The sequence below is a fragment of the Vulpes lagopus genome, chromosome 10 (genome assembly GCF_018345385.1).
Source record: "Vulpes lagopus strain Blue_001 chromosome 10, ASM1834538v1, whole genome shotgun sequence".
Lineage (NCBI taxonomy): Eukaryota > Metazoa > Chordata > Mammalia > Carnivora > Canidae > Vulpes > Vulpes lagopus.
This window is the reverse complement of record NC_054833.1, coordinates 104,610,561-104,632,854: the sequence shown is the minus strand read 5'-3', so window position 1 is coordinate 104,632,854 and position 22,294 is coordinate 104,610,561. Positions and strand designations below refer to the sequence as shown.

General features: G+C 46.4%; 2 protein-coding genes across 14 annotated transcripts in view; one reads left to right on the top strand and one right to left on the bottom strand.

Moving 5' to 3' along the window:
* Positions 1–10,014: 10,014 nt before the first annotated feature.
* On the bottom strand, positions 10,015–19,691 carry DHODH (dihydroorotate dehydrogenase (quinone)). Of its 3 annotated transcripts, none has more exons than XM_041772701.1 (9): positions 19,650–19,691; positions 17,313–17,525; positions 16,983–17,182; positions 15,151–15,233; positions 12,640–12,827; positions 11,954–12,067; positions 11,154–11,307; positions 10,835–10,994; positions 10,015–10,359 (listed from the first exon to the last, which is right to left on the bottom strand). In XM_041772701.1, exons 1-9 carry the CDS (start codon positions 19,668–19,670, stop codon positions 10,305–10,307), a joined length of 1,188 nt encoding a protein of 395 aa, XP_041628635.1. In that variant the 5' UTR covers positions 19,671–19,691; the 3' UTR covers positions 10,015–10,304. The 3 variants fall into 3 exon arrangements, with proteins under 3 accessions (XP_041628635.1, XP_041628636.1, XP_041628637.1); XM_041772702.1 differs by lacking the exon at positions 19,650–19,691 and adding an exon at positions 19,120–19,573; XM_041772703.1 differs by lacking the exon at positions 11,954–12,067.
* A 173-nt stretch (positions 19,692–19,864) lies between these two features.
* Positions 19,865–22,294, top strand: part of PKD1L3 (polycystin 1 like 3, transient receptor potential channel interacting) — a 67,232-nt gene continuing 64,802 nt past the window's right edge. For 6 of the 11 annotated variants that reach the window (XM_041770665.1, XM_041770666.1, XM_041770664.1 and 3 more), the window contains exon 1: positions 19,865–22,009. In XM_041770665.1, coding sequence (XP_041626599.1) covers positions 21,718–22,009 — 292 coding nt within the window. In that variant the 5' untranslated portion in view covers positions 19,865–21,717. The remainder of the gene's footprint in view (positions 22,010–22,294) is intronic. The other 5 variants (XM_041770668.1, XM_041770667.1, XM_041770663.1 and 2 more) reach the window with 5 other exon arrangements.

The window sequence follows — 22,294 nt, the reverse complement described above, 5'->3', positions numbered from 1 at the left end:
TTCTGGCCAGTACATCTATTGGAGGTGGGGTTTTCATCATGCACATGACCTCACCAGTGCTGATCTGGAAATTTCAGGTTGACTGTTAAAGGTCACATTCCTGGAATAAGTTGAAACTATAATTAAGTCTTGGTTTGCTATTGTGGGGGGTGGGAGGGATGACTCCAACTGTTGCTTGTTGTTTCTTCTTTTTTAACATTATTATGAATATAATCCCCTTGTGTGCACCTCCAGAAATTCCCAGCGTGGACTAAGTCAGCAAACTCCATTAATGGAGACAGCAGACCAGAACTGGGGAAAGGACTACACCAGCAAGCCCCAGGAAACAGGACTCTGGACTAGAACTGGAGACCGGATTTCAATGTGGAATTGCAAGCCTGAGGCAAGAGCTAAGGACTGATACTTGGTTAGAGCCTCTGGTAAGTTTAGATTGGAAAGCCAGTTAGATCAGAAGCTTGAGGCAGAGAATAGAGCTCAAGCAGAGAGGAAATCACAGCCCTTGGAAACATGTTTTTTAGGGAAGACCCGAAAGCACTGACACTCAAAGCAGGAGAAGTCTGATGCTGCAAAGTGGAAGCTAGTTTTGAGCATGAGCAGTCCCCAGCTTTGTGCCTTCCTACATCCCCACACCCCAATCCCATTGGGCCAGGCCCTGGGGGCATCACCTCCCAGAAGCAGGCAAAGACCACGTGGGCCATGGCTACAAAACGCATTAGGAAATACACCAAGGAAACTGCCTGGAAACAACGACCCCAGAGTGCCAGCCAGGTTCTGGGAAGAGTTGAGCCATCCGAACTCTCTAGAAGGAATGGTGTTAAAACTCTGCTTTGAGGTGCAAGAAATTAGGGATTTGCATAATTGTGGCCCCTGGGAAATTGTAAAAAACTTGGTCCTAGCCACACAGAGAAATCACTGCAGCTGCCTGAGGCTGTGCCCCCAAGTGACTCTCCTCTCTGCTAGGGGCGCACTGGGATCCTTCCACTGTTGTAGAGTATGTCCCCCTGGGTTCTAGTTGGTCCTGTTTGTATTTGACTCTTCTGAGCCATGAAGAGATGTTAGAAAACTCAGTTACCTTCATCCCCAGCAGGCAGCCCAGCCACTGACAGGAAACAGAATCTCAATAAATGATTGTTGGGAGAATGAATGAGTGAAAGAGCAAATGAATGTGGGTCAGCCTTATTCTGTGTGTATCTGTCTCTCGCGCACACACACACGTGTGTGTGTGTGTGTGTGTGTGTGTGTTTCATTGGTTATATCAGAATCTCAAATAAAATTGAAATTCTTCCCTCACCAGAATGATTTCTTTTGGGTCCCCAGACTTGGGATTCATACTTTTTGCTCTGTCGAGGTAGGAAGATGTCACTGCATTCATTACAGGACTTTTAAATTCAACCTCCAAGAGAGTGGTCAGGGGGTGTGGGGTCTCGATGACCCCGGAAACATGCTGACCTTCTGGGCACAGCTTTGTTCCTGGACCCAAGTCAACCCTAGTGATTAATGGGGCTCAAGTAGTACAACCAGATTACCTTCACATGCTGTATCTCTTTTTTGTTTCCCGTGGGACACTTCCCAGATGGAGTCTTCAACCCCCAGGAAACCTCTCCTGGGTTGGCGAGAATGTGGAGTTGGACTACTTACCACATTTCCTCTCCTAAAGGTCCTGCCCTTTGGAGCCTTGCCCCTGAGTTGCTGCTCAGTTTTGTATTTCACAAAACTACTGTGTACCAATTGCAGGTCATTCCCACTCTGTCCCTGCACACACACACTTGACCCCTGGTGTTCTCTTACATGTGACAAGCCACACACTTCATTTCCCACATTTATCACCACAAGGTTCTCGCAGAAAATTTTGCTGCCAGGATTCATTCAACACTAGATGTTAGGTAACATGAGAGTCTGAGCACATTCTCATGGGGCATTGGCACCAGCGATCTACACCTGAAGGAAAGAGAAATCTTGAAATGTGTCTTAGCCAAGTAGAAAGCAGATAACATATCTGACAAGCAGATACAAGATTACAGTAGGCCTTAATCTGGCTTCTTCCTTAGCTGGGATTAAATTTGGCTACATATGAAAGAAAACCCCAATTAACAGAGACTTAAGCACACAGGGTTTACTTTCTCAAAAGAAGTGGGACAGTATACAAAGCTGGTGTTGGTAGTTCAAAGAAGCTCGTTCCAGCTTTTGCCTCTGGGGTGACCCTGATTCTCAGGTATAAGATGGCTGCAAGAGCTCCAGCCATCATACTCATGTTCCAGATAGCAGAAGACTTCCCAGAAGTTGCACACAATAGTTTTTCATTCATATTTCTTAGGATGTGGTCATATATCCACACCCAGATGCAATGCAACTCAAAGGCTAAAGGAAATATAACCTTTATTTTGGGAATAAATGTAGAATGTAGAACTGTTCACAAGACAACTGCCCTGATCTCTTCAGAGGTTACTGTTCTAGATTTTAAAAGACTAAAGGGACATAAAGGTGAGCTTGATTGACTCTGGGAGATATTTTAAGACAATAAGAAAAACTGGAATATGGACTGCATGTTAGGTGATATTTGAGAATCATGGCTAATTTCCTTAGGTGTGACCATGGAATTATGGTTTCATAGGAGCATGTCCTTATTGTATGAAATGCATGCTACAAAGTGCTTAGGAATGAACTGTCCTGACGTTTACCACTTCCAACAAAACATACCGATAGGTAAAAATATCAATAGAGAAAACATGGAAAAGATAGTAAGAATTACTGAGCCTAACTGGAGGGGGGTATGGATATTTATTATACTATTCTTCTAACTTTTCTGTATGTCTAAAAATTAGGTGAGAGCAATCCCGCATTTGGTTTGGCTGTCCCACAGTCTTTCACATGAGGTTGGCTGCCTCCTGGTGAAAGGAAATAATGTTCCTAGGGAAACTTTTGAGTCCCCCTGTTCAGAGGGTCTGCTAGTGGGTTGGATTCCAGAGCTTGCAGGTAGGAGAGAGAGGACTACATCTTGGCCCTCAGCTTCTCGAAGGGTCTTTCCCCATTACCCAGGATACAACACAGCAGCAAATCCATGAATGGCATCACCCATTTGAGATAACAACGTGGCAGTAGGTAGAAAATGGATCTACTGTACAAAATCATCTCATAATGTGAAGGCATTAGTAGTGTATCATATCAGGATGGTACGGGGTAGAGTAAAACAAATGCTAGACTTGAAACTAGAAGAATCTGTTCTTCCTCCACTTTTTCTGCCCATGATATCTGTGAAGCATTTCGGCTTCCTCATCTGTAAAATGAGGATCATGAGCACTGCTTCCCCAATCTCACAGGGCTATCTGAGGACCAAAGAAGATATTGTGTGTAATCTTCTGTAAACTTATAAATGTACAAGATTATTAGGAAGGTGAACTTGCTTGTCCAGAACTTCTTCATCTTATGAGGCTCCCATGCAATTATCCACAGATACCAGGACCAAATGAAATTTTTCAAAATCCTGCTTGTAGTGGTTTGTAAATAACTCCACAAATTCTTTGGTTTTCCTCCCTTCAAAAATGTAACCTAATTTCCCTCCCCTTGAGTGTAGGCTGGACTAAGTGACTTGCTCCTAACAGGGTTGCCGGATAAAATACATGATACCCAATTAAATTTGAATTTCAGATAAACAAAAAAAGATTATTCATTGTTTATCTGAAATTCAAATTAAACTGGGCATCCTTTTGCTTTTGTTTGATAGTTTTGCTAGAACTGGCAGCCCTATTCTAATGAACAGAATGAAGTGGCATAAGTAATAGTACTTGACTCCAAAACTGGGTCGTAAAAGGCACTGCAGCCTCTGCCTTGCTCCCTCTTGCATTTACTCACTCTGGGAGAAGCCAGATGCCATGGTTTGAGGGTCTTTGGGCAGCCCTATGGAGAGACCTACCAGCACATCCTGCCAACAGCCAGCACCCACTCCCGAGCCACATGAGTGAACCATCTGGAAGTGGATGCCCCAGGCCTGGTCAAGCCTCAGGCAACTGCCATGCCTGTCAACGTCTTGGTTACAATCTCATGAGACATGATGAGCCAGAACCACCCCTAATTCAGCTGCTCCTGAATTCCTGAGCCAGAGACACTGTGTGGGATAATAGATGATCATTGTTTCAAGCTGCTACATTTTGGAGCCTCGGGCTCAGCCCTGGCTAGCCCTGAGATGTCTGCAGAAGGTTCCCCACCTTTCCCAGCCTCTGAGCTTTGATCACCATACCCCATTCTACCAGCATATTTCAGACCAATCAAGTGCCCACGACAGGTACCTCTGATGGCTCTTTTTTTTTTTTTTTTAATTAATGGTACATAGTAGGAAGTCTGTCTGTTAAAAGGAGACCTTTTTTTTTTTTTTTTTAAGTAGGCTCCATACCCAACATGGAACCTGAGATCAAGAGTCGTAGTTGCACCAGCTGAGCGAGCCAGAAGCACCAAAAGATCCTGTGAGGCACTTTACCTGCATCAGAAGAAGATACTCAGGACCACGTTGAACCCTCCAAACCATTGTTTTTCCGGGTGAAAAAAAAATGGGGCATCAGAAGGATTAGTGGGTCTCCCAAGGTGGAACTCCAAGGTCTGCACTCTTCCTGCCAACCACAGTGAGTCATGGAGTGAAGAGCACTCTTTGGTGCCCTCACAGCCCCCACCCTGGCTGGGGTGGTTATTCTCCTGGTATTTTTCCCACCGTCCCCCTGCTGGTACTCCTGGCTCAGGGGAGTTTCTAATTGCTGCCACAGGATGGAATGGGCCAGACACCTAAACTGGAGACCTTAATTCATCTGGTCCACAAACCAGTTTTAATGGACTGATACAACATCAGCTCCAATTTTAAACAATGGAGCTGTCACATAAAACCTGCAGACTTCTGCCTTCTCTGATCAATGAGATGCCAGCTGGCCCTCCTGGGGGGACAAGCCACCTGGAGCAGAAGAATACAGTCTCTTGTGAGATGGAGCCTGCGCCCTCCCATCTACCACTGAGAGCAGAGATGAAGGGTCCCCAGTGTCCTGTGCACTCGGTTTTCCTGCCCAGAGGCACTGATTGAACACCACCAATAACTTCCTGAGCTATCCAAGGCACACCGTTGGCCCTGAGATGAAAGTGAGTAAATCATCTCAGCTCTATGTCTTAGTCTCCTGCTTGACCTTGAGAACACCATTCTGATGGGATGTTTTCCTGCTCCCATCCTCATGGATAACTGGACAAAAATATTGGCTACAGAACCTGAGCCAGAGCAGCCTATCAGAAGGTCAGCAGAGAAATGGCTATTTTTCAAGACACTAGATGTGTGTGACTTGATGTACCTACCCCTGTGAAGGAAACTACTGACGGAAGGAAGCTCAGCCCCTTCTGATACAGAGCTGTACCCACTCGTAGGCCCCACCAGCAGGAGGGTGACCTGAACAGGTAAGAATGGGAGAATCCAGGGAAACCTACTGCCTTTCTGTTTTCCTTCCCTGGGGGTCTGCCTCAGTGGAAGCCTCTCTCTCTCTCTCTCTCTCTCACATACACACACACACACACAGAAATGGGTGTGACAGTCACTCTGGCTGCAGCCCAAAGTGGCTTACTTACTAAACCCACAGTTCCTGTTTTCTTTTTCTGCAAGGAAGAGACATAATGTAAGCTATTCCCAGGGAGAAAGGGAAGGAAAAACAGCTTATTCCTGACCCATACTTGGAAACTCTTGTGTGAGGCAACATAAGAGGAAAGGGAAGGGCAGCCTGGGTGGCTCAGCGGTTTAGTGCCACCTTCAGCCCAGGGCCTGATCTTGTAGACCCGGGATCAAGTCCTGTGTCAAGCTCCTTGCATGGATCCTGCTTCTCCCTCTGCCTATGTCTCTACCTCTCTCTCTCTCTCTCTCTCTCTCTCTCTATCTCTCATGAATAAATAAATAAAATATTTTTTTAAAAAAAGAGGAAAGAGAACCCCCCGTCTTACAAAGTTGAAAGAAAGTACAATTTGGCATATCTCTCTAAAATGGCAATTTAGCAGTAACTACCAAAATTTAAGTGCATATAACCTTTACCCAAGTGATCACACTTCTGGGAGTCTATTTTATGGAAATTCTAGGGGCGCCCAGGTGTCTCAGTCAGTTAAGCGTCTGCCTTCGGCTCAGGTCATGATCTCAGGGTCCTGGGATCGAGCCCCACATCGGGCTCCCTGCCCCACCGGGAGTCTCCCTCTGCCTCCTCCCCTTTGCTTATGCTCATGCTCTTGTCTTTCTCTCTCAAATAAATTTAAAAATAAAAAGAAATTCTACTAGAAGAGCAAAAGATACATAAACCTAGAGACTCACTGTAGCACTGCCTGTGATGTGAAATGGTGAAGACAGCCTACACACGCCCAGCCAGAAGTAAATGCTGGTATGTCTAAGCTGTGGAAAACCACAGTTCTGTTAGAAAATGCATGGTACATCTAACAGAACACCAAAAAATTCCATCATGATACAGGAACAAAGCAAGCTGCAGGGTAAGATTTCACTTATTAACAAAGCAAGCTGCAGGCTTATATTGAACTAATGTGAAATGGGCTGTGCCAATTATGCACAGAACACAAAACGTAGAAGTAAACAATGTATCAGCAAGTGGTATTAGCAACTCTACGCATCATTCCGCTCAATGATCCTGGGCCCCAAAGGGCTACCTGGGCACCGCCAGTCTATGTCTCCCAGCACCATGGGCTTTTCTGGGCTCTGAGCATCACTTTGAGAGTTAAGAAATACTGGCTCTCCTTATACCACATGGCCCCTGGATGCCAGCCAAATACTTACCCTGGCCCTCAAGGGAGAAATAGCAGCCTGTTACAACTGTACTAAGAGACAGAATGTTAGCCTCCAACAGAGAACCTTCCAAGGGGTAACTCTTCCTGACCCCTTCCCTTTCCTGAGCAGTTAGTCATAAAACCATTAGGTAGCACAGAGCAAGGCAAGTGCCTGCAATGGGGCAAAACACAAGCAGGTGGCTCAGAGTAGCAAAGCCCACACAGGATGAGGAGAATGTCCACAGAGTAAGCAGAGAGGACACATGGTATGGAGCATCAGAGCAGCCCCAGCCAATAAGGAAAGTGACCACAGAGGGACAGGCCAACACAGGGGTCAGAGCTTAAACAGTGTGAGGATGATGTCTGCTGCGGAGAGCCACCTGGAGCAGGTATCGAGCTGCACGAGGTCAGGAGGGGGCTGTGGGTAGAGGATTTTGAGCCATTCAATAAAACTGAAGCATATGGGGTTACACTAGTATAAACGAAGGTTTGATGAGGAAGGAGATAATTAATTACATAGCTTCAAAGTACCTCCCTATAAAATATTAATTTCAAAGAAAAATGGGTAATTTTGCAACAGACAAGCCTGGCAGACACATGTGAACATTTCCAGCAATGAGACAAACTGAAACCATGTGGCCCCTGGCAGGACGCAAGGACATAGTATTGTTTCTGGGATGTTCCTGCCAAAGCTGCATAGCCTGAATCCAGTCACAATGGGATAGCAGACAAACCCAAATGAGGGAAATTCTACACAATAATTGGCCTGTCATCTTCAAAAGTGTCAAGGACATGAAGTCAAGGACTGGCAGGAACTTTCCCAGACAGGAGACTAAAGAGACAGGACAACTAAATGTAACCTATCATTCTGAACTGGATACTTTTATAATGAAGGACATGATTGGGACAAGTGGTAAAACACAAAGCTGGCCTGTAGGAATCTTCTCTTGCGTGTAGCAGAGTCCGCAAACGTAGTGGTTTGAAACACAGTCACTATTAGCTCACAGTTCTTTCTTTTTCTTTTTAACATTTATTTATTTATTTGAGAGACAGAATGTGTGAGTGGGGTCAGGGGCAGAGGGAGAGAATCCCCAGGCTGACTCCTTGCTGAGCACGGAGACTGACTGACACAAGGCTTGATCTCCCAACCCTAGATCACCACCTGACCCGAAACCAAGAGTCAGAGGCTCAACCGACAGAGCCTCCCAGGCGCCCAAGGCTCAGCTGGGTTCTTTCTTTTTTAAGTTATTTATTTTAGAGAGAGAGAACCTGCAAGCAGAGTGAGGGACAAAAGGAGAGAAATCTTCAAGTAGACTCCCCACTGAGCATGGAGCCAGCGGTGGGGCTCAATCCCAGGACCCTGAGATCACGACCTGAGCCGAGATCAAGAGTCCAATGCGTAACTGACTGAGCCACCCAGGTGCTGCATCCACTGGGTTTTATGCTCAGGTTATCACAAAGGTCAGGATCAAAGTGTTGGATAGGTTGAGTTCTTATCCAGACACGTTGGAAAGAACCTGCTTCTAAGCTCACTCAAGTCTTTGGCAAAATCCAGCTCTTTGGGAGCCTGAGTGGCTCAGTGGTTGAGCGTCTGCTTTCGGCTCAGGGCATGATCCTGGGGTCCTGGGATTGAGTCCTGCGTCATGCTCCCCACAAGGAGCCTGCTTCTCCCTCTGCCTCTCTGTGTCTCTCATGAATATAAATAAGTAAGTAAGTAAGTAAGTAAGTAAGTAAATAAATAAATAAATAAATAAATAAATAAATATTCAGTTCTTTGTGGCTGTAGGTCTGAGATCCATTTTCTTGCTGGTTATCACCCCTGGGCCAACACCTTCCTTCTCATGCCCCACATCTAGTCTTCAAAACAGCAACACTTTCATCTCTTCTTATGCTTAGCATCTCTCTGATGTCTTCTTCCACAGAAAACATTTGCTTTTAATAGGGCTCATGTGATTAGACTGGACCCACCTAAACAATCTATCTTAAGCCATGAAACTTAACAGTCATGGGAGGGACATATCATCACATTGCTAGGTTCTAGAGATTAGGACAGGCCATTGGGAAGGGGGGAGGCATTTCAGAAATTCTGCGTACCACACAGCCTATAGATGAAGTGATGTATCAGTGCTCATCTCCTAACTTTTGATGGTTGTGTTGTGGTTGTGTAGCAGAATGTACTTGTTTGTAAGAAATCCACACTAAAATATTTAGGATGATGGAGCATCAGACCACCAATTTACTCTCATATGACTTGGTATTAAAAAATAGTTCTTTGTATTTTTTTCCTAAAATTGTTCTATACATGTGTGTGCAGATTGATTAAAAGACAGTTACGACACATGTATTTATATATAAAAACAAAAATATCTGGAAAAATTTAGAAAGATAGATACAAAAGTTACCTGTGATTACCTCGGGACACAGAATTATTTAAGAGGGAAAAGAAGTATACAACTTTCATTTGGGGGCTATTTTAAAAAAAAGAAATAAATAGGAGAAAGATCTTCAAAAAGGACAGCAGGAGACTGGCTGCTGGTTTTGTGGCAGAGAGTGGGTGAACACAGAGGGAGGGCCGGGCTGAGGCCAAGATTCAATGATGAGGCAACAGGACATGTTAGTGCTGTTACACTCCTGTGCCTCTCGCAGAGCTACCCAGACATTGAATTTAATATAAAATCTGTATTGAGGTGATGGGAACAAAGATAATTTCCTGCTGGTGATGACAGCATGCCAGATACCAACGGCACTGCCCAGGCAAAGTTTCTAGCTCCTCTTTGCCATTTGCTTTTCAGTATTGAAAAGACTGGTATTGCTCTATCTCTTTAGTTAGTGACACACCTTATTAACATGTGTTAATGTCTTCAGGCACCTTGAGAACCTGTCTACCCAATAACACCCCAAGTCACTTTTTCTGTGACAGATTGAACTGAGACTCCCAAAATTGCTATGTTAAAATCCTACCACCTAGAACATCAGAATGTGCCCTTGTTCAGAGATAGGGTCTTTCCGGAGCCTATCTTTACCGAGGTGATCAAATTAAATGGAGGTCATCGGGGTGGGGCCTACTCTGACGTGACTGACATCCTTAGAAGAAGAGACGAGGACCTAGACTCACATAGGGAAGGCGATGTGAAGTCAGACAGGATGGCCACCCTAAGGCCCTATTCTTGCAACTCTGCAAGGACCTATAGCATCTGGGCAAAGCCCATGGCCCTCCAGAAAGGGCTGGGATTTAAGTCCAGGTTTTAAATGGCTTTATTGTTTCCATGATTTTTTTCCCTAAAATATTTAATGTCCTTGCAATAGTAAATGGATTTGAATTTAGAGAGAATCATGAATGCAGTTAATGGTCTGACAAGCAATTAAAAAAAGCCTTATATTGATTCCAGTGACACTCATGATTGGCTTTTACAGTCATGCCGGAGGAAGGCTCTCGTGGATTGTGGCTCTCCACTCTCAATCCAGCTGCAAAAGCCTGCCTGCTTTCATGGGAAGATTCCAGATCAGGCTTCCCACCAACAACGTCCTCACCTCCGATGATCTGCTCCAATGGCATCTGTGATTCTGGTAAAACCCTGCTCCCTGGAAAAAGAAAACAAAGCAATTTCAGCAAATGGTGGAGGACAGGCCCTGTTCTCACTGGAAGCCCTCGTTCACCTAGCTCCATAATGCACCTGCCTCTGTCTCCCCCAGATGCGTGCCTTGTGCCTTCTACATGGTCCTCACCCGGGAACTGAGAGGTATTTCCACCTAGGCCCTCACAACGGGAAGGGAATCAATTTCACATATTAACAGCTCCCTGATGTCAAGCCAATATTACTGAACAGGGACGCTGCCAGAACTCCTCGGGCCAATAAACACCACTGACTCACAAGTTCTTCTTGAATTCCTGGGCCCTATTTTTTGTCATAGGAGCAACACAATAATTTTTCCCTCTGTTTTTGAATCCTTGAATGAGGAATAAATAGAGACAGGTGAACAGCATCTTCTCCATTTGAGTCATTCGGGTTTGATACCACATTAACTTCTGTTTCAAGCCACACAGGGCCCCACTCACTTCAAAAGGGCCTCCAGCTCCCGCTTGATCATGCCCACCACAGGCGGGCCCCGGTAGGTGAGGGCCGTGTACAGCTGCACCAGCGAGGCCCCTGCCCGGATCTTCTCCAGTGCGTCCTGCCCACTGCTGACTCCGCCAACCCCAATGATGGGGACTCCCCCTGCACAGAAGCACATGCAACCACGTGAGGAAAGGCAGGCAATGGGAGAGCCTCAGTCTGGCTCCTGCCCTCTGGCCCCTGATGAATGCAGACATTCATAGATCAAACCCCAGAGCCTGAGCCACACACAAATCTGAAGAACAAGGACTGAATTCTTGCCTTTGGTGAGTGCATACATCTCCCGGATGGTTTGGGTTGATAAATCTCGAAGGGGCTTCCCACTCAGCCCTCCGATCTCAGAGCGCAGGGCACCCTGGAGACTGGCAGGGCGGCTCACTGTGGTGTTGGTGATAATCAATCCATCGATGCCCAACTGCAGTGTGAGACAGAGAAAAAGCCCTCCAGTCATGGCACTGATGGAGCTGGAGAAGCTTCCCTGAGAGTCCGAAAGAACAGCCAGGCCAGGTGCCCACACTACAGACCCTGGAAGCAAGAGCTATAACAGAGCTTACCATGCTTCTAGAACAAGTGTCTGGATGAGCCTCAACATAACAAGAGTAGCCATCACATACTGACCACCCATAAGGTTCCACTAGGACAGGGTTTAATCCTTAGAACCACTCGCTTTAGTCCTGACCAAGACTCCTAGGTAGTGAGTGGTGGAACTAGGATTTGAACCCAGGACTTCTAGGTCCAGTCTGTGACTCCACCACTCCCCCATGACACAGGGACCTGAGGTTAGACTAGAGAAAGAGACAGAGATAGAATACCCTAGTCTGACCAAGGACACAACCGCAAATCTTAGAGCCCTTGCTAGATGAATGTGAGCAAAGAGAGAAGGGAAGAAATACAAGAAAACGACTCATCCAAACATTCCCTTCTTATTCTATGATGAGTTACATCAGGACAGGTACCAAACCAGCTCTCACTATTGCGGAAGGGAAGCCCTGCACTAGCCCAGCTGGCCACATGGCCCCCTTGGCAGTGGGGGGCATCCCAGGGCCCAGCCTGACTCACACCTCTTTCACCACACTGGCGATATCCTCCTTGTCCTGGGCCGTGAGGTCGGGTGCGATCTTCACCAACACGGCTGGCTTGTGTGCTCCCTGCAGGGCATCCCTCTCCTGCAGCACCTAAAGCAGCACGCAGCCAGAGATAGGGACGCCTGAGCCCACAGCCGGCGGTGCCACTGACCTGCAGCCCCCGCAGCCGCAGACCAGCATGTCCTCACACTAAAGCACCAGCAATTGTCCTTTTCCAGAAATACAGCTCCCTGCCATGCCAAAGACCCCACCAAGATGGATCTGATTCCCTAGAACCAAGGGATCTCCAATATAAGTCCCTAACATTGTCATCGGTGCTAGCTAATATATTAAGGTTTATTTAGACTTTTTCACTAAAAGAGGTAACAAGAAAGTACTGTCACAAGTACTATTTGGTAAAGAGTCATCCAATTCATTCATTTCATGTACTCACTGCTAGGGACAGAGAGATAGTCCCTGATATCATGATCTTGTGGTGAAACAGCAGGGACAGGTGACAGAACCATTAATCACTGTTGAGCATAATCAGTGTTCTGATGGGGGATTACAGGCATAGCAAGGGGTCCCATCGGTCCAGGTGCTAAGGACAGCTCCTCGACCGACCGTGAGGCCCAAGCTTCTCCCTGGAGGACCAACAGGCTGGTGGACGTGTCATCGCCTACCTTGGCCAGCAGGTGGCGCAGCTCCGCCTTTCCCTGCAGGCTCCGCAGCCCAGCCGTGTTGGGACTGGACACGTTCACCACCAGATAGTCGGCCAAGGGGCCCAAGACGCGCACCCCCTCCGCGTAGTCCGCAGCAGCGTCCACCGAGGTCTTATTCTTGCCCAGGTTTATCCCCAGGGGCAGCCCCTCTGTGAAGATCGCACGTCAAGATTTTGCCCTCAAACGTCATCCCTGTGGGCCTCCCCCCGCGAATGCGACCCTCCTGTACCAGCGGGCAAACAGCTCGGGAAGCTGCTGCCTACCAACCCAGAAGAGCTCACCCTCTGCGCAGCAATGTCTGGGCAACAACTAGATCTTTTGCTGCATTGTGCCCTTTTTCTTTTTTAAAATTCCATGGGAAATGGAGAAATCAGGAGTGCAAATACTAATGATAAAAAGGCAGGGCTCAGGTAATGAGGACAGTCAGAAATCGACAGGCATGTCAGAAGGGACAAATGTTTACTCTCAAGGGCTGTCTGCTGGCCTAGAGTCATAGGCCAGGGGGTGCCGTGGGAAAGAAAATGAAAAATTAAAGAATATTACACAATACTGGAAAATGTTTGCCACTAATCATGCCTAAAATATAGAGGCATAATTCTTTTATAATGTAGAGCACATCCCAGTGCTCCCAGAACTGCCCTGGTTGCTCTCACAGCCCGGGCATAATTGTTAATGCCCACACCCTTCACTCTCCAAAATGTCTCCATTTGCACAGCAAGTATTACGCCAACCAACTTAAAAATCCATGAGATTATCAACTTGGATTTTGCACTTTTAGAAAAATACATTATATAGAAATATGCTGTGCGTGAAAGCAGGAGGCTGTCTGTACTTCTAAGATACCACCCCATCTGCAGAGGTCACTGGTACGTCAGTGCTGCTTTTCCCTCTCTGATGGTTGGGAAAAGACCTGGAACACAAGTGAGCTCCCAAAATGTGTGTCAGGTTTGTGGGATCAAAGAGCAACATCTAGTATTGCTCACCACCTTCTCATACCCTAAAATAGTCACCCTTTTAATCACCAGCTTGAAAGTAAATACGATTCCCTGGGAGGAAGGGAGGTGAAGAGGGGCCAGCACCCAATCAGACAAAAGCTACACAAGGCCTCAGGCTTCCCAAGTCCAGCCTCCACCAGACCAAGCCATTTGTAAACTGATTGTTCCCCACACAGGTAAACTGGCTTAAAACAGAGCATCACTTTCGCTCAGCTAATGGATCTTTCATCAGCAGTTAGCTGCCCAAAGGGCCAAGACATTGAAGCTAGAAATTTCTGAATTACTCTGCCATCAAAGGGCCCCACAGCTTTTGTCAGTTTATGTTCCTTATTGTGCTAGCAACAAGCTGTCTTCAAGTCTTCTAGCTGCTGGAAAACATGATGTGCAGAACTCTGCTCTGAGATCCTGCTTCACTCCAACCAATGGTCATGCTGGAGGTGGGGATGAGAGAAAGCATGGGGTAAAGCTTGCACTGGCAACAATTAAAAGAAGGATTTTAAAAATAAATAATAATAATAAAGGAAAGGAAGGCAAGAAGGCAGGAGATTATCACAAGCTGTGGAGATCATATTACAACTTCAAAGCTCCCCAGATGGAAGGTCTGTAGTACAGCAAGGTCTGCTTCCACCAAAGCCTGGGATTTCCAAACAAGGTCACTTCCTCCTCCTAAAATCAGAGGTTGCTGACTGCCTGGGCCCTTTCAACCTCACTTCCTGAAGTGAATCTGAGGTCCATAGGTTTTCCTCATCTTGCCACCAAGACATTCAAGGAGACTCGACTCATGGCAGGAGTTCCAGAGGGATGCAATGAGGAAATGGCCACTGCTCCACACGATCTCAGAGGGCACCTGGGAAGGTGTGGTGAGGACAAAACAGCGCTGCAAGCACTCACTGTGCTTCCTGAGGGACAGCAAAGCAGAGCTCCCAGAGAACGGACACCCGTACCCCTGAAGGTGGCCTCCTATCCCACACAGTGTTTCTAAGTAAGCCCAGGAGGATATTTTCCCAAATGTCAAGATTAGCTCTCCCCGAATAGGAAGGAGTAGGAGTAATTTTAATTGTCTTCTTTATGCTTCTTGGTATTTAGTAATGCTTCTATAATTAACATGCATTATTTACAGAACACACAAAAGGACAAGAAAGCAAGACAGAAGAAGACGGTGCTCAAGGCCTGCTCACATCTCACCTACCCGTGCGACCACAGAGGAGCCGCTTCACTTTGCTCACTTCTAAGCTGCTCCAGTTATGATATAACCCAGGCTATATAATGAGGCAAAAGCTAAGCGAGTCTTTGCTAAATTGTGAAATTCAGTTAAAATCTTGGTGGCTGTGGTAAAGCCAGGAAGATTCCCGAGTTCCATAGTGTTTTTTTCCTATTGCTCAGTCATGTTTATTTCACTAGGAATGTTCCTGATATTTCCCCCACAGGATTCCTTCCAATAAATGAGGGAAGTCCCTCGAGAGCACCCCCACTTTACCTTCTGTGAGCCTGGCCTGTTTCTCCTGTCTGGCCCGCAACCTGTGTTCGACCACTGAGAATCCGTGACTGTTAAATCCGTATCTGTAGCACAGAAGCAGGTAGAGAGGGGACAACGTTAGAGCCCTCAGCCAGACAGCAAGGACTCTGGAAAGATGGCTTCATGGCCGTACCCACTATACTTCTGACTTTTTTTTTTTTTTTTTTTTTGCTTCTGACTTTTAAAAACAGAAAGAAAAAAAAATTAGAGTCAGTTCTGAGACTTCTAAAGTTTAAACACCCCTGGAACTCCTAGAAAACTTGCTAGAACACCATCAAACATGGAGGGAAAGATTTAAATTTGTAAACAAGCTGCTCAGGTACCTAGCACTGGCAACAGCCCAGACTCATCACAGAGCTGCCCCAGACCCGTCTGGATCGGGCCCCCACTCCTTTCTAATGAACGACTCCCACCCAGGGGGGGTCTCTCTGACAGCCCCATCCTGCACCTCCTGCCTGCACTCCACAAACACTCTCCCAGAGAAGAAATAATAACCAACACCTACTGGTTATGGCACTTTGTTACTTGCAGCCAAAAATACTGAACAGATAAAGCAGCACCCGTTTTTGTTGACTTAATGAATAAATTACTCCATTCATTCAGCAGGTGCTTACTGGGCAGCCACTCCGTGCCTCCCAGCGCGAGGCTGAACACGCAGGCTCTCCTCTCTGTAGACGACCGCTGCTCGTCTACATATTCTGCTAAGTACCGTTGTCCTGGTTCCTGTAGCTATCTGTGGCAGCCGAATCATAAATATACTTTGCCTGGAAATTCTGAAGATACTGATCCCAGCCTGCAGTGCAACAGGAAGATCAATAACTTCATTTCTAATGCTGGAGAATTTCCGTGAAACAAACACAATAAAGCAGGATGTGCAGTCCAATGATTCCCATAGGTCAATCTTCCAGAAGGCCAACCATGGGCCCAGAGGTGCTTATCAAAATCTCTCGAGGAAGCCCTCAGAACTCTGGTTACCAAAAAGTAGGAACTTTTTCACTTTCTGAGTTTGTTGTAGTGAATATTGCCTGGGGATTACAAAGAAAAGGGCTTGATACAATCTAGAAGGCTCCCTCTTACTAAAAGCAGCTGTACATAGGGGTTATTAGATTTTCCAGTTTACCAAACACCAGGGCTGCACAGTCTAATTCGAGAACTTCTAGTCACATGTGCCACTGAACACTCGAAATGTGGCCAGTCCAACATGAGAGTGCTCTAAGTCAAACACACACTGGATTTTGAAGACTTAAAAGTAGGTACCAGTAAAAGTAGGTAAATAGCTAATTAATCATTTTTATTTTGATTATATGTTAAAATTACATTGAGAATAAGATGAAATACTTCTAGTTAAATACAATAATTATAAAAAACAATTAAATAGAATATTAAAATTAATTTCATCCATTTTTTACTATTTTTTTCTTTTTACTAGTTTACTGTGGCTACATGAATATTTTAAGTTACATACAGAGTTCACATTTTATTTCTATTGGGCAAGGGCACTGGAGTAATAAAGCACAAACCCTAAAGTCAAGTAACTCTAAATCTGTACCCAAGCTCTACCGCTTATGATCTCATGATTAAAGTCATGCAGCTCTCGGAGCCTCAGTGTGTGTATGCGCTAAACCAGAATACTAAAACCTGCCTTATGCCTGCACATAGGTGGTGCTCAACATGGTTCCTGAACATTCCAAATAGCAGAAAAATGCCCGCACTGTATGACAAGCAGATCTCTCATTGCTGAGTGCCCTGCCAGGGAGAAGGCATTCCCTGGTGCCTCTGGGCTCTTCACCTACCTGTTAATGACTGCTTGGTCCTCAGGGAGGCGGAAGACTCTGGGCCTGGGGTTTCCTTCCTGAGGTTTTGGAGTAACACTGCCTATCTCAACAAAACCGAAGCCCATCTTGTAAAGTCCATCCACAGCTTCCCCATGCTTGTCAAATCCTGCAGCAATTCCAATTGGATTTCGGAATCTATGGCCCAGGACTCTCACCTCCTAGGAAGAAGGAAACAAAGCCAGAGGTGCGCAGGCTATCACAGTGTTTCTCAAAGCGCAGGGCCCAGCATGTCTGGGTTGGAATTACCCACAGAGTTTGTTCATCAGAAGGTGTTCCAAAAGCACCTACCAGCATATCTGATTCTTGAAAGGTGGCACGAGGAAGGAGCCCCAGGGAAGTGACACGAACGGCCAACCTGTGGGCTGACTCAGGGTCCAGCAGCCTCTGCATAGCTGGCATCAGGTGTTCAGCATAGAAATGTTCATCCCCCATGGCTGTCAGGTAGGAAGTGAAAAGAAGTCCTCCGCCCCCCAGGATGACCACAGCATCCTGGACCCGCTTCTGGAGGGAAAAAGAAAGGCCCACTGAAATTCCCCCAAGGCCAGACTGCAGTAACTTCTCTGAGCCCTTTATACCCATGTGCACAGGACATGAGATGTCACATGACGCAATGTTTCTAGCCTTCTGCTAACACTGGTCTCCTTTGTTTCTAATCTTGCTCGCACGTTGACCTCTACTTCAGCGGCTGTATCCACACTTCTGCTGACACTCCTCTGGTCCTGAAGGACCCCAGGCTAGAGGTTTCAAGAGAGGCAGTACAGCCTCTGGGGGGCATGTGGTAGGTATTTTGGAGGAATGCTAATAATAGATTTAGTGGGCAGGAATCAGTAAAGACAGACATCCTGCATTGTTTTAGGCTGACAGATGAATTGTCCCTGTCTTGTATGACTTTTGAACATCTCACTGACATTCAGTATGTAAAAAAAAAAAAAAAACAACTATTCATAATATCTGAGCCTATATTCCACCACATAAACACAAACTATCCCCTGCAGAGTTTTCATATACTTTGACTTTTCCAGAAATGCAATTCCCTTGTAAACTGAGGGACAACTGCACTTTTTTGCACAGAACATTACCAAAGATTGTTCACCATTTCAGAGATCTCAGGAATGGTATAGTGCTTTGCTTGGGTGTTTGACAACAAAACATACCCGAGGTGCTAGATTGTCTAAACAGAGGCTTAACCACCTGACTATATATCTCATCACTGAGTCATGCCCCAACCTTTACATGCTGAAATACATGTTATTTTATTACAAATTCCTTTAATTTCTCTTTTATATTCAGAGTTAGGACATTATGCTGACTTTTTAAAATTATACATAGACATTACATTATACATAAATTCCACTTCAGGATAATAAATGTAGTTGCAAAAAAAATTGTTTTTTAAAGCATCAGATCTTATTGAGTCAACAATCACTATTCTAGTTCAAAACATGCTTTGTAATGTGTTTCTCTAGTTATCACTGGCAGATGATGGGTCACTCATTCATTCAGTCAATCATCTGCCCAACATGAAGGAGCACTCAAGAGTCCCTGCCCTCAAGGAGGACAGTCTCAGGAGACATCCTTAATCAATGATCATGCAAATAGGGGCACCTGGGTGGCTCAGTGGTTGAGTGCCTGCCTTTGGCTCAGGTTGTGATCCCAGGGTTCTGGGATCGAGTCCTGCACCAAGCTCCTTGCAGGGAGCCTGCCTCTCTCTGTGTCTCTCATGAATAAATAAATATGTTTTTTAAGAAAATGATCACGCAAATATAGAACTGTGAAGATTGCTATGGAGAAAAAAGGTATAGGGTAATAAGAGAATCCAACCCAATCTCAGAGGTAGACAGGAAGGCTCCCTTGAGGAAGTGACTCAAAGCTGACATCCAAAGGATAAATAGGAGCTAACTAGGAGGCAGGGGGTGGGGGGAGTAGGAAAAGTATAAAGGCGCTCTCGGTGGCAGAGGATAATGAGATGCACCCAAGGAAGAGGGAAAGGGGGGAGGCTCCTTGGATGCCAAGGAATGAGGGAAAGCACCGCACGAGAGCTAGGGGGACAGGGAGGGGCATGGGCCAGAATGAAGATTTGCGTTTCGCTCCCTACACAAGTCATTGCGGTGATCCGATGTGCCCTGGAGGATCACCCCAGCTGTTAATAAAGAGCAAGGATCTGCCGCCTTCCTTCCAGTCTCCCGCAGATTACAGGAGCGCCCCTTGGTGTCCCCCGACAAGCCCGTGAACGCGACCACACGAGTCCCCGCCCCACAATCTCATCGAGAAGGGCTGGGGCCGCGTCTCGGTGTAACTTCGTTGCTCGTGGGTCCCGACGTCAGGTCGGGCCGTCCTGTGCTCCCTAGACGCTCGTGTGCCACGTGCAACAAAAACCTGGGCCCCGCGCGTTGGCAGCCCCGCATCTGCTCAGACTGAGCGGGCCGTCAGCACGCGGGCCAAGCACACGCGCACAAGCACACGCACGCAACCCGCGCTGCCTCCAGCGACACAGACGCGCCGGGGGCCCACGCTGGGAGCCGAATCCCGCCCACAGCTCGCCGCGGCCAGCCCGCGAGGCTCCTCTCCGCCCGCCGCCGGCCCGCGCTCCGCACAGCCTGCGCACAGCCCACTCTCTGAACTCACTTTCAGCTGTCTCCACGCCATGCTCCTTCCGCCACTGGACCCGCCTCTGCCTCATTTCCATTGGAGGAGATGGCCGCGAGCTATCCAATCACCGCCTGCGGCTGCCGCCTCACCAATCGCCGGGCAGGAGGGCGGGGCGGGCCCCTCCGCGGCGGAAACCGCCGGCTCGCGCCGTCACGGCGGCCACGCCCCTTCCGGCCCGGGCTGCCCGCGCGGGCGCTTCGCGGTGCGGCGCTGGGGGGCAGGTGCCTACGCGTCCGCGACCCTTCGCTTGCGAGCAGCGCTCCCATTAATATCTGGATCATTAGATATGCCGGTGCTCTCGGTAAAGCAGGTACCGGGAGTATGTGTCAGACACTGTAAAAGGGTTGGAATAAGATAACCCGAATCGAGCCCAGAGAAGATTCCATCAGCATCAGGTTTTACCTAAAAAAGTGCCTAAAACGGACGTCTGTAGGTAGGTATGTGTGTTAATGAAGGTGTCGGGACATCAAGACTTTGTAGCCGAGTCCTGCAACCCAAAGGATTCCATTGCAGGGAAGACTTGGTGGACTCCTATTGAGAAAACTTCCAAGTTAATTGGATACTCGTTTTCCTGGCATTTCACGAGGTTTCAGTTTTCTGGTTTGTTCCGACTTCTGTCTCCCCAACCCCCGCAGAATTATTTCTCTTTATACACGCTTCCCGTTCGTATGCATTTACTCAGGCTGACTCCGGCCTGCACGACCGTTTTGTCTCAATATGGCCCAAGTGCTGGTAATAATTTCTCCCTCATCTGAACCTTCATAGATATATGCCGTACCTGACCAGTTTGTTTTGTTTTTAAGATTATATTTAGTCGTGAGAGACAGGCAGAGCCGTAGGCCAGGGAGAAGCAGGCTCCCTGCAGGGGGCCCGGCGCGGGACTCGAACCCAGGACCCCGGGGTCACGACCTGAGCCCGTGGCAGACGCCCAACCGCTGAGCCCCCCAGGCGCCCCGCCCCGAGGGGCACTGTCTTTATGAACTACAATTGTTTGGTCTTTTTTTATCCGCCCCCCCTAACTCAACTGTAAGCGTTTTGCAAATAGGGGCCATACTATATCTTTAGTTTGATTCCTGCAGTGTTTCTCAAACTGGATGAGTGTATTCTTGGATATACACCTGAAAATTTTTGATACTGGTGTCCTCTTTCTGTAGTGATTTTTTAAAGTAATATAAGCATCATTTGGACAAACAACTCTGAAACCTACCAAGCTATTTCAGTGCCCACGTTTATTTTGTACCTATTATCATATTTTGGCATCAAGAAAGAAAACCGTCTAAAACAAATGATGGGCGTGCTGCTGGTGAAGAACAAATGACATACTACGGGAACAAAGGGTTTTCAGCAATTCAAGTAAAGCAAAGTGGTGAGAGAATGGTTTTTCCCTACAGCATGAAGTAGCGTGCCTGCCAAATCAAAACAGCCTGTGGGGCCCTAAGCCAGTATTGTGTTTATCTGTCAGATAGCTATTTGGTATAGCACGTTTTGATTTCATTGGTTTTCAGTTCCTGTTTGAATTTAACTTGTATTCGTTCTTTCATCAGATATTTACTTTTTGCTTTTTATGGTTGTGTAAGAGCTTCAGCATATAGTTTATGCCTAGTTTTATGTTTGGTCATATTTTAAAAAACAATACAATAATTTAAACACGTCTAGGGGGTCTGCAAGAATGGTTTCCTTTAAAAACACACACACGCAATACATTTCTCAATTTTTAGCAACGCTGACTTATCTACTCCTTTACAGCGTAGGCTTAGCAAATAAAGATCTATTATAAAGCTAAAGGCACAGCTGGTTGTGTAGACACAGGTGGTGGTGCCCTGTAAATGCCCATTGCTTTATTGATCTTTGCTGTTTGTTTTCAGCCTATAGGGATTCCACCTGGATCCTTAAAAACAAAAATCCTTTTATCTCCTTGACAAATTGTTCTCTGTTCTTTAAAGAATCATACTAATAAGTATCACAAACCCACCAAGAATATATTTAAAGGACTAGATAGCCGCTGAGCCCCCACACTGTTTTTTGCTCACAGTTTGAAGAGAAAATGTTCTTCAGGGGAACATGGCTTTGGTTATACATCAGAATAGGTATCATTCTAGGAAGGGAGCTAAATACCCCAGACCAACGTGGTAAAAATAATTGTTATCAGCTTAACAGGTTTCACTGCAGCTATGAGGAAGCAGAAGATTATTGTCGTATGCAGGGAGGACACCTCGCTTACACTTGGAACCCAGAGGTCCAGCATCTTCTCTGGGACTTCCTGGAAGAAGGGCATAAGTGGTGGATTGGACAAAATCTAAAGCTGCTGGGAAAACATCAAGAAAATAACAACCTAGGTAAGGCTCTGGGATGTAGTGTTGACAAAGTAAAAACCCTGACTTTTATTCTGGAACAGGAGAGAGAAAGAAATTTAAATCTTTCTGCTTTTGTGCATAGAAAAAAAATCAATCACTTTACTTCATCACCACGGTTCCTCTGAAGTATTTCTGCTTTTGTGCCTCAACCTGTGATTTGTCTGTGTAGCAAAGATGATGAGATTTTTCTCAGTTTATCAAAAGCTAAGGCACCTGATATTTTACTGAAAGTACTAGCAAGATTCTGAGGTGGGAAACCTTTTATGG